We start from the raw sequence: 12,105 nt of genomic DNA on the forward strand, positions 1-12,105 counted from the left end.
CCCTCACCAACTGCAAGCTCTATGCAGGAGTATTTTTGTTTGGTTAAAGGATGTAACCCAAGAACCTAGAATGGAGCCTGGCTCCTAGAGGACACTTAGTATTAACAACATTTGTTGAATGAACGCATGGATGGAGTTTCAAAAGTGATGTTCTTAGGACCACACCACTGGATAAGCTGTGACTCCGCCAATAAACGCTAATGAGCACCTGGGGATGATGGTCATGTTTTCCATGTTTTAAGCTTGTCCGGAAGTTATCTTTAATGTGATATGAAAAATTATAATTCATAAGAAAACCTAGAGTATATAACTCAGTTTTTAAACCTGCATGTTTCTTAATTTGTAAAAAATAAACAGAAATATCTGAGATAATGCTAGTATAAACACAGGAAGTATGTGATGAGAAAGAATTTTTTTCGAATAAATGTCCGGCACATTCACACATGCAAAGAAGTACTGAATTTAAGAAAGATGAAAACAATGAATGGAAGTGAAACAGAAAGCTTTAAGAAACTACAGTTTACGAGCAGCTGGATGAGACAGTCTTAACTGATACTCAGTTATTTGAATTGAGCTTATACCACAGGCTGACATAATATATTAGCATAGCACAAAAAACTTTTCTGCTCTAATAGCTAACAGAACAATTACAGTAAAAACGAACTATTCTTATTCTTATGTGAATATGGCCTGATGAACTATTTTCATGCTTTTTAGAACTCCCTGCACACTAACCGGGCCAGGAACACCACCAAAATTAAATCTAAGAAAAGTAGCAGAAGAGTGTGAAATACAGAGATAATTTCACTGAGAAAGTTTTTTCAAGATGTGTATTCATAATCCAAATAGTATTATTATTTTCCTGGCATATAAGTAGAAAATTGCACTTATAAAGCAAATCGCAAAATTTGGAAAGTGTGTTAAAACATTTGAAAAACAAACAGTAGTATGAGCATCCATGACCAAACTGATTTATGCCTTATTCCAACATGAATGAGACAAAATACGTGTGATGATACAGTTAATTTTAAATAGCCAAATGAAAACTCCTACTGATATTAGATTATCAGTAATTAATAATAGTTTAGAATTTTATAAAATATGTAACTTCAAAACTCTTAAAGAAAATATGAAAAAAATTGCAAGTTCAAGACTAATAAATACTTCTCAGTAAGTTTAAAAAACATGCCGATGAAAGAACCTTCTTTACTTAAAATTTTAGTGCATTTGTCTCTGTAAGAAATTTAGAAATACTGTTGACTACTCTCAGTCAATTTCAGCCACTACTTGAAAGGAAAATATACATCTTTAAAGTCAATCAACTACATTTAAAAAGACAATCTTCTGGAGAACATAAAAACGAAGTTCAAAAAACAAGCTGTCCATAAACATGTCAAATTAATGAAAGTACCTGAATTTTCTCACTGTCAAAATTTAAGATCTTCACAGTGTTTTGGCTATTCACTCGCAAATATTTTAATCAAAATGCTCTTTGCAGTTCAAGCTATAAAATATTTATAGACAGCATATATGCTATATTGAAGCATCTATTTATATAGTAGATATAATTAGAAAAAACCTCCCTACCTCTTCATATAATTTTGTAATGGGCAACATTGCTACTTGACCACATCTATTCATTTCTAGCCTGTTTTAATAACACAGGTGACACCTAAGAAATTATTCTTTGATCTTTCAATAAACTAATCCTGTGCAGACAGAGGAAGGTGGAAGAGGTTAAATTAGCATTGATTCTTTAAGACACATTCATCATTTATTTAACAATCTCCCTCGTCACAATAACTATTGTGTTTATAGTCCTGTGCTGAGACACTCTGAATTTATTTTTAAAAATTCTCGCAATGTGCCTTAGAAATCAGAGCACACATTGCACACTAACATTAGCTTCAAGTCTCTTGACAAATCTGTTACCAGATAGAAGTAGTTTGCTGTACAAACCTTTAAACTATTTCATTGTAGTAGATTTTTAATAGATTTTATTATAATTAATGTTTTCTGGGGATTCTATCTTAAGCAAAATGTGCAGCAACAGTTATCTTTTCAAGGAAATTATATTAACAGTGACTTGTAGTATCATATATTCTGACATTCATACCAAGAAAACATGATCTATAATGATTTGTAAAGAATAATTTGTGGCTAATATTAACAGCTTTAGAAAGAAAGCAACAGAATATAAGAATCATCCATAACGTGCAAGATTTCTACAAGATTTTACTTTTTCTCTGATAAACACTATTTGCAAATTATAAATAGATAAATGTGTGTATATAACATATTTATGAAATTTAAAATAATGTAAAACTGTATTTCCTAAGAACAAAAAACAAAATATATTGTAAATTGAAGAAAAATAAACAATTCTTACTGCATATAAAACTATGAAAATATTTATAAATATTGAAAAATATAGAAAATATCTCCTGATCATAAAGAAATTATAACATGATGAATGTTTCCAAACAATTATGTATTTCATACTTAAAATGTCTTTCTTACTTCTGATTTGTTTATTTAAAATATCCCCCCCAACTCTTTCACGTGTAAAATGTCCTAAAGTTTATTACTATAGTTACATCTAGTTACTTTCATCAACTTCTATATGCATATTTTAGGAATTAATTTGCTGATACTGATGATTGTAGATTACAATATATCACCAGGAAATATGAAACATGAAATATTTAGAATAGAGTATTATTCTATATTAAGAACTACCCAAGTCATAACAAACACTTGACTTGTAAGGACTCAGTACCAAATAAAATTCATTAAACTATCACTGTCACATATGAAAACAAGGTAGGAACAATGATGATTTAGTGAGGATTAACGATGTGCATGGCTTCATTTTTATTTTTATTTGTATGTTTAGAGAACTAAATAACAGCAATATAAGAAATTTGTAGAAATAAGAAAATTATGAGACACAGATAGGCAAATTCACATGAGGCTGCTAGTAGCTCTTTTGTTAGAATAACTCTACATAGCTTAGTTATTTCCCTAGAGGTACAGCATTCCTCAGTAACCAATTCTCTCAAGACGTCACTAATAACACTACATAGAACTAATAATGTTACATAAAAGTCTCAAATTTTATATTTATGTTCAGTCATTCAGAGAGTTAGATTTCTGTCTCCCAAACATCATTCTTTAAATTGAATAAAATGGAATATTTGAGTCCAAATGTGTGTTTTCCCTTTTCCTTGTTTTAAGAGCACAATACTTTTAATAAGACTAGACTTCCACAAAGATCATGTGGCAGTGAAAAAGCAACTACACTTTTCTGAAATTCAGATAACTTATTTAAAAATTGAGGTATATGGTTTCTAAGGTAACTTGTAGTACCTGTGCTGTATGTTATGTTGGAAAACGATTTAATGAGAAATATGGTTTTATTACTCTTATTGAACAAGTCTCAGGCTTGCAGACTTATAAATACATAGGTTACTGTTTGTAAAATAGGTATATTGCTTATATCCTAGAGATTGATATACATATATTTTTGCATATATGTATATCAAAGTCCTAGGGACAGATATACATATATTTTTGTATTAAAAAAATTTAAAACAGGAAAAAAATCCTACAAAAGAGATAACTATTGAAATCACTTTTGGCAAATCCTCTTTGAGTTTCATAAAAATTATTTCTTTTTAGAAATAAGTATTAACATCATTTAAATAATATATAATGCTGTTATCAAAGAAGTATTTTAGTCTCAAGATTGATATCTAGAATATTTAGGTACTTAGAATAAACATATATTAAATATAATAAAAACTTTTAAAAAATACGTAGTTTTTAGTGGTTTTTTAAGTTAAAAAAATCATGTATATAAACACCTAAAAACAATTTGTGCTACAATTCAAAACTTTAGTTTATTTCTTAATAGAGATGAGTAGTTTTATATTAAATATATTAATATAGTTTGCAAGACAATGCAAAAATAACATCTACATTTATGTTATTCAATATGAGGACATGCAGATAAAAATATATTTTAACATACATGTTCATAAAACTTATCTCTTCTGTCAAGAAAAGTGCTAAAAATTATTAACAAATGTTTTTAACTAGAAGATAGGGTTCTTACAAATGTTAGATACAAGATGAAGATCATTTTTTTTTTTTATCAAGGGGAAATTTACAGTCATGAACTTAGGAAAAGTGAAAATTTCATACCTGTGATTAAGGAAAAATAGGTGTGTGTGTGTGTGTGTGTGTGTGTGTATGTGTATGTGTGTATATATATATATATATATATATGTATGTATCAAAGTTTTCCCAAATCATTCAGTGTCACTAGAATCAATATTATATTAAAACATGTTTTACAATTCTATTTTGACAGCTCAACAATTATTTCACACGAAGAAAAAAATACTAACGTTCAATTAAATTACTTTCTGCTGTCTCCACCGAAACCCAAGAGCTAAAATGTTATTGTAAATTTTCTTAACAAATTGTGTTTCCTTTTAAGTGCCTGTATGTAAAAATGATGTGCTTGGCCCTTGGTGATTGCAAATGCAATAACTTTATTAAACTGTTAATAAATAAATTAGCCTTTCTTAAAAATAAATTGCCCTAGTATTCTAAGATGTATTTTCCACGTCTGCAAATTCACTAATTCAGAAGACTGTATTAGAGTTGCTGGTTTTAAAAAAATTAATAAGACATTGGTATGCTAGTTGGTGCCTGTAATTATCTTTTTTAGTTCCGGAAGGTATTTGGGGATTGTTTAAGAGCAAAAGATGAATGGTGCACCACTAAATCCTATTAAATCAATGCATGGACACAGCACAGCAGAAGTAAATAAGCTGTTGGAGGTCTGAATACCAATAAAGAAGATAAAAATGGTTTTACATAGCTACTTACATCATAGCTTAGAAGTTCAGTCTGTGTGGACTTATCTACTCTGGAGGCAAAAGCCTTCTGTAAATGCCGGACTTTTTCCTGAAAAAAAAAAAAATACACATTGTTGGTGAGTCATATACTTCTATATTAATTTTCTCCACTTAATAAATAAAATTTGATTAGTGTGCAATCCACAGTCCTCTGCTTGTATACACTTTGCTCTGTTGGTGCATTTCAAATCTGCTTAAATATTTAGAGCTGTAATTTTCAAATAACAACTATCCCACCTTAGGCATCTTTTCTTCTAGTACAGGAGCCACTGAGTCAGAACCAGAGTTGAACGCTAGAGACATGATTTGCTTAAATACAAGACCGAATCGAATGCTTATACTATGTTTTCTGTTAGCTCTTTTTTTTTTTGATAACCAAAATGATATGGTTTTGCTGATCTAGTTTCAGAGCATTTATATTTAAAATAAAAAATACTTTCAATAGGTGACATCACCCAGTAGATTCTATTAATAGTTTATTTTAATGTTTTTATACTTCTTAATTCTCTTAGGGAACCCCTATACGCTTAGGAATCTGTACTTTAAGGGACTGACACTAATCCAATCCTGTGATAACTAAGGGAGTTAATACATGAATGAACTATGGGATTTCATATTTCAAATGCAAAATTATTAATTCTCAGTCAACTAATTTGACTGGGCTCTGGCTGCGGTGTCCCCTTCTCAATCCTAAATGTTTCACTTAAAATGAGATCTTGAGCTTAATTATTATGTAATGTGTTTACCGTGTGCCTGGCACAGCCAAGAGTACTGTACTCGCATGACCCCATCTCATCTTTGGATTTTTATTATGATTACCACACATTTTAAATGTGAACAATATAAGTTTAGGAAGTTTAAGTAACTTAAGAAAGTTTCCAAAGAATTTCACGTGATTTCACTAGACTTCCTTTTCCACTCAACTTGCTGTAGAGGAGAATTTCTTTCATTTTCTTTTCTTTTGCATGCTTAATAAAATACCCGAATGATAAAAACTGTGATTTAATCACTCTTTTCCCAGGATTGACAGTGGTTATCAAGAACTTCACTCCCAAGAAATCCTGCTACACAAAACTCTTCCATCCTCACCTCCCCTGTTTCCCACTGCTTTCTCCTACTCTCTTCTCGCTTTCCCTGCCCTCCTTATTCCTCTTTCCTTCAGTGCTGCCTGAGATTTGCAAGATTATCTGAGATGTTAACAAAGTATACACATAATTTAGGTAAGCATAATTTAGTTTGGCTTATTGGAATACAGAAAAGAAACACTTTTCGTACTATGAATGTTTCACACATTGGACATTTGTAGAACTGACTCCACAGTATATGCTGGCTATATAAAAAGGGAAGTTCCTAATTTCTTTTAGGATTTTTAAATTTCATTACTCAAAAATACGTATCTCTTGAATGTCTGAACATAAAAGATATAATAAGTACCACTAATATGTGCACGTTTTTGCATTTTCATGTGTGCACATGGAAGTCCATGCCATTGAGGAAGCAGAAGAGGAGGAAATGTGGTAAAAATGAAAGACAAGATAAAGTCACAACAAAGCCAATACAAAAGGTTTTTAAAATGAAGCCTCAAGTGCCTAAGGAAGTTCAGGAATTGACAATTGTTTATACTTATCTTAGAACATATTTGTATTTATGTATTGTTATTGGATACTCTGTGATTAACAAACCACTCACAAACAATATATAAAATTCTGGCAGTTTACTAATCTACATGATTCATTTTTAGCTTAGATACTAATTTCTGTTATCTTTTATTCCAGCTATTAAAGAAATTATGCATATAAAACTACGTGCAGTAAACTAACCTGAAATAAAAATAATAATCTCAAGAAATTTAGCCAATGTATCTTATTATTTTATTTACCTACATAGAAGTTGGTGAAATTTCATCAACAAGATGAAAAGGATATGAACTTTCAAAAAATAGAACATGAGGGACTATTTGCAGTAGTTTGCTTTAAAATTTATAATAAAAGGAAATGTACATATATTAATAAAATTAACAGATGATGGTATAGGAAATATATATATAGACAGTGATTACATATTGTTATTCAATATGCATCTTGAGGCTGAAGGAAAAAATAAATATTTGTGTTGTTATCCAGAATTTGCAAAACAAAGTTTGAAAAAGAGTCAAAATTTATTAGAAATTAATTCAGTAGAAATGATTTTTTTTTAAATGTAAGAAGAACACAAAGTCTACTTAAAATAGCATAGCCCCCATTCATATTCTTGGCCTGGGACTCACCAGTTTTAGTATCAATAGCTGGCCTGTTACTGAGATTCTTTCAGTTTTTTGGTCACTGCACCTCAGAAAAAGCAATGTGAGGTTTTAAAAATTTGCAGAAAGGACAAAAGAATAGAGGATTTATTTTAGATTTATATGTTTAAAAAATGGGTCAAAGGTGTAAAGACAAACAGAAAGAGGAAATTTCTGTAAATCAATAAACATCTGGATAACATTTATTTTCATCCAATTTTTCAATACCCGAACCAGAAAACTCCCTGACATCCTCCAGCCTCCCTCACCACATTGAGAGTAGATTGCAGGTGATTTTTACAAGAATTTAAGAAGATTTAAATCATTACACTGCATGTTTTAAAGTTATGGAACTGAGTACCTAACAGAGATTGTACAAACTAAAAATATAACTAGATTTATGAAGAGTTTCGGCCATTCCATTTAAGAAAGAAATAGATTGCTCAACACTGTGAATGGGAAAGGCTATTATCTTTAAAGACTTTAATCACTAGGGACACTTTTACCCAGATAACTTTATGCTGTATTCCACATGAAAAGCATATGGAATTTTGTTTTGTTTTTGTTTTTAATGAGGATCGACTTCTATTTCAATGCTAACATTACTATTCTAGTTCCAAGATTTTTTTCAAAGAGCACATTGCACTATATATAAATAGAAGCAAAGTTTCACTAACGGTGACTTAAGTATGTATTTGATTTCTTTAGTGCTTATGACAGGCTAATCCACTTTGTGTAGTTTAATGCTCTTATCAGTAAGGTGGAGCTAATTATGAAAATCCTCATAAAGAAGAACATGAAAGTGATGTCTTTGAGTTAGATCCTCTAGAAGCCAGGGACATCAGTTTCCAGGGTAAAAACACTGGGCCTTCAGTGACTGATCAGGAAGGGCCTAAGGGAAGTTGTGATAAAAAAAAAAAAAAATATCGCCCAGATTGTGTTAGCTTTGCCCCTCTCACATTCGAGGTATCAGTTAATTACATCTCTAAAATTGATTTCACAATGACTTCCTCATTTCATATCCACAGCCACTGCTATTACCCCAGTCCACTACCTAGGAGTGAGCAGGGGCGTTAAGAGCATAGGTGTGCAGACGACCACCACCTGTTACTCCAGTAGCCTCTGTACTGATTGAATAGCGTACCTCCCCCTTAGCCCCAATTCATGTCTACCTGGAGCTTATAAATGTGACACTATTAGAAAATAGGGTCTTTTCAGACATAATCAAATTATTCATAAAATGACATTATACTGGATTAGGATGGGCTGTAAATCCAGTATGACTGGTGTCCTTATAGAAAACGGGCATTGGGCACAACTACACAGATACACAGGCGAGAAGGCCATGTGCAAACAGCAGCAAAGCTTAGAATGATGCATCTACAAGCCAAGTAACTTCAAGAATTGCCAGCAACCGCCAGAAGCTAGAAGAGGCCAGGAAGGATCCTTCTCTAGAGTCTTCAAAAGGGAATATGTTCCCACCGATACCTAGATTTCAGACTTCTGGGCTCCAGAACTATGAGAGAATATATTGCTGCTGTTTAAGTCAGCCAGTTCAGGTGTTTAGTTATAGCAGCCACAGGAAACTATTAATAATACGGCCTCCAGACTGGTTTTCCTGTCTTCATCCATGCATTTTCTGCTCCATATTTTCTAGTATATAAATAACAGGAAAGTAACATAAAAATGAATTTGGATCCTATCACTCTCCTGCTTAAACCCTTCAATAGTTTCCCCTTCCATATGGGAGTCACTAGCCACATGTGCTTGAAATGTGCCTAGTCCTAACTGAGATGTGTTTAAGTGTAATATACACTGGATTTGAAGAATTAGTACAAAAAAAATCTCATTAAGAAAATATCTCACTAATAATTTTTGAATCTTAAAATCATACTATTTTGGATATATTAAGCTAAATAAAATGAATTTAAAATATTAGCTTACACAAATATCTACCACTTGTTGCTTGTTTTATACTTCTATTGCACAGTTCTGGTCTCTATAATAAAAATTAAACCTTTTCCTATGACGTACAGTCCCAACCTCACATAGGCCTTATCTAAACTTCATACCATATCCCTCTTGCAGCTGCAAACATTACTCTCCTCGTCTTCTTTCAGTTGCTTGAATGAATCAAGACTTTTACCACGTGAGGAACTTTGAATATACTATTCCCTCCATCTGGAATCTTGAGCATGTTAAGTGTTACTGTGGTAGAGGTATCCTTTTTAAAGTAGATTCTCATCTCTAGGTAATTCTCTTTCTTAATCTCTTTTTTACTAAATGTCTTTCATTTCAACTGACATTTCTTTTATTTGTCTGCCTACATTTGGTCTGCTTTCTGCATTAGCATTTAAGTTCCTTACAGCAAGGACCATGTCTATCTTGAGCCACATTGACTCGACATTGCCTTATGCAGTTTTTGGCACATTATAGGTGCTCAATACTTTTCATAATAAATGAGGAAGCAGGTGAACGAGAGAATATGTATAAGGTTTGAGTGGCACTGGAGACCAGCTTGTGAACTTGACATTCTCCAGAAACATATGCTATATGGAAGTTAATATTGATGGCATGACAAGTCTAGCAAAATCTCTGGCATTTGTATGGTATATAAATTTAAGTAGGGACAGATTGGAAATGAAATATGAACTAAGGGGTTTTCCTAGTAATTCTAACCTGCAAAAATGCTTTAAGATAAAAGAAAGGGAGAAGAAAGGCGGTATGGACAGAAAAGAGAAGATATTAAAGAAAAAGCAAAAAATCAAACATATGTCTGAGAAATTGATGCTGTACCATCAAGTGAAAAATGTTATTTTTCACGTGCAGATAAGGATTTCTTTTTTTCAAAAAAATCTTGCGTATGCCATTCTCACTCATGCCTTAATTTTATATTGCAAGCGAGAAATTCATGAGATGATTCATCCAATGGAAGTAATTAGGGAAAAATAATTAATGTCAATGTTTCTTCTAGACAAAATAAGTCCAGAGAATTTTTTGATACATCAAGTCCCAAACATTCCCTCACTAGCAGAATCCTGGTCTAAACACCCACATTCTATTTGTCGGGCGGTTCTCCATTCTGCTGGCCCACATTACATGAGGAGACTTCTGCTAGAAGTACTCTTATGGTTTCTTTTTCTGTCTCTCATTCACTCCTCTTCATCTACAAACTGGTAGGAGACCTTGGGATAAAGAAATATGCTCCGCTTCTTATTGGCATGACTGTTGTACAAAGGAAGAAACCTCAGCTTGTCTAGGCATAAGCTTACAGGCTTTTGCTCTGTGGGAGAGGTCTGCAATTTTCCCATTGTGTCAGCAACTCCAATAGGTCACTTCAGTTCAGAGAAGAATGTACTGGAAGCTCACATGAATGCATTCAAATCCAAGTTTGGATAGCATTGTATGAGAGTTCAGTTTCTCTGCATCTTCTATTTTGCAATTAATTCTTAATTTAGGAGGACAAAGAAAGGTGTTCTTTCTTGTCCTTTTTTAAACCTGAAGATACACATACACATATACACACACACACGCAGAAGAGATTTGGAATAATGAGGTTTCAACATAGGTATTGGGAAGATCTAGGAGAGTTAAAATAGCATTAACTAATACAACAGCCATAAATCCTTAATTCAACCTTGAGAATTGTTCATATTAAAAAAAAACCCTGTATCACTAAAAACAGAAACCTGCCTGCAATACTAAGATTGACATCTTGAAAATATAGCAAAAATTCCTCCAGATTTTTCTTGCTTGAAATTTTTATTGGGGAAGATCAGGATATAATATCATGCTCACTTTATCACCATGGTTTAAAAATGAGTTGCCTGTTTTGAAGAAAAGATTCATTTTAATGGATTGTGAGAATTTTATTTTATGGTATTGATTTAATTCCAATGTATATAAAAATACTTATAATAAATTATGAAGTGACACAAAAGTCTTCAAGGCAGCCAGTCATTAGCAGTAATATGCTGATGACAGCATTCCAGAAACACAAACGTAAGGGAGACAAGAAGATCACGAAACACTCGCAGAGTCAGCAAAGATTACAGGTTGACAATCGGCTAGAAAACGATGGATGCCATGAATCAAACGTCACCAGACAAACTGCATACACAGATCAAACTTGAGTGACAAACCCAAGAAATTCTGAATGCCATTAAATGCATTATCCTTCAATTTCCCTTCAGTACACTCATAAGCGAAAATACCAAATAAAATAAAACCCCATATATATTGTCTGAATAGCAAAATCTAATAAAGCAGAGAACCTGAAAGGATCATATGTGACTAGCGGAATTACTCAATTGCTTTGGATGTTTATTTATTTATCTTTTAAACAGAAATGGCAGGCAAAGACAGTTGAAGCTAGACTTGATTCCAACAAATATTTAATGAGTATCTACAATTTACTGATTCATCCATCAGTAATTATAGTACCTTTAACTGTGCAAATTAAACTATGCGCACTTTTTCTCTCGGTATAATGAGAACTACAATAAAATGTTATTTTTTAAAATAAATATTGTGTATTTTTGCATATTTTGCACAAAACTATTCCTATGACAATTTTGGCTAATTGTTCACAAGGAGCCTTTTTAGAGTCCAACTCCTGAGTAGGACACAACTCCACTATGCAGCTAGCAAGAGAGGCGCAGCCTCCGTGCAAAAGAGAGTGGGATGTATAGAGGGCTACACACAATGCTCTCATCTCATTACATAGAGATTGATACAAAAAAAGGACATGTTCCTCCCTGTTTCATTGCTTCTAGCTTATAGGGGAGACAGGCTTCTAACACGAAAAAATAACCAATAGATATAAAATCACAAATTTTAATAAGTGATATAATAGGAAGCTAGGAGAGAGAATGACATAAAGATGCCTCTTATATTTGA

General features: G+C 32.3%; 1 protein-coding gene across 1 annotated transcript in view; it reads right to left on the bottom strand.

The window, feature by feature from the left end:
* CCSER1 (coiled-coil serine rich protein 1) overlaps window positions 1-12,105 on the bottom strand; it is a 744,111-nt gene that overhangs the window by 372,839 nt on the left and 359,167 nt on the right. The window contains exon 8 of the mRNA XM_069485507.1: window positions 4,900-4,977. Within this exon, the coding sequence (XP_069341608.1) occupies window positions 4,900-4,977 (78 nt within the window). The remainder of the gene's footprint in view (window positions 1-4,899; window positions 4,978-12,105) is intronic.

Source organism: Eulemur rufifrons, chromosome 13, assembly GCF_041146395.1.
Source record: "Eulemur rufifrons isolate Redbay chromosome 13, OSU_ERuf_1, whole genome shotgun sequence".
Classification (NCBI taxonomy): domain Eukaryota; kingdom Metazoa; phylum Chordata; class Mammalia; order Primates; family Lemuridae; genus Eulemur; species Eulemur rufifrons.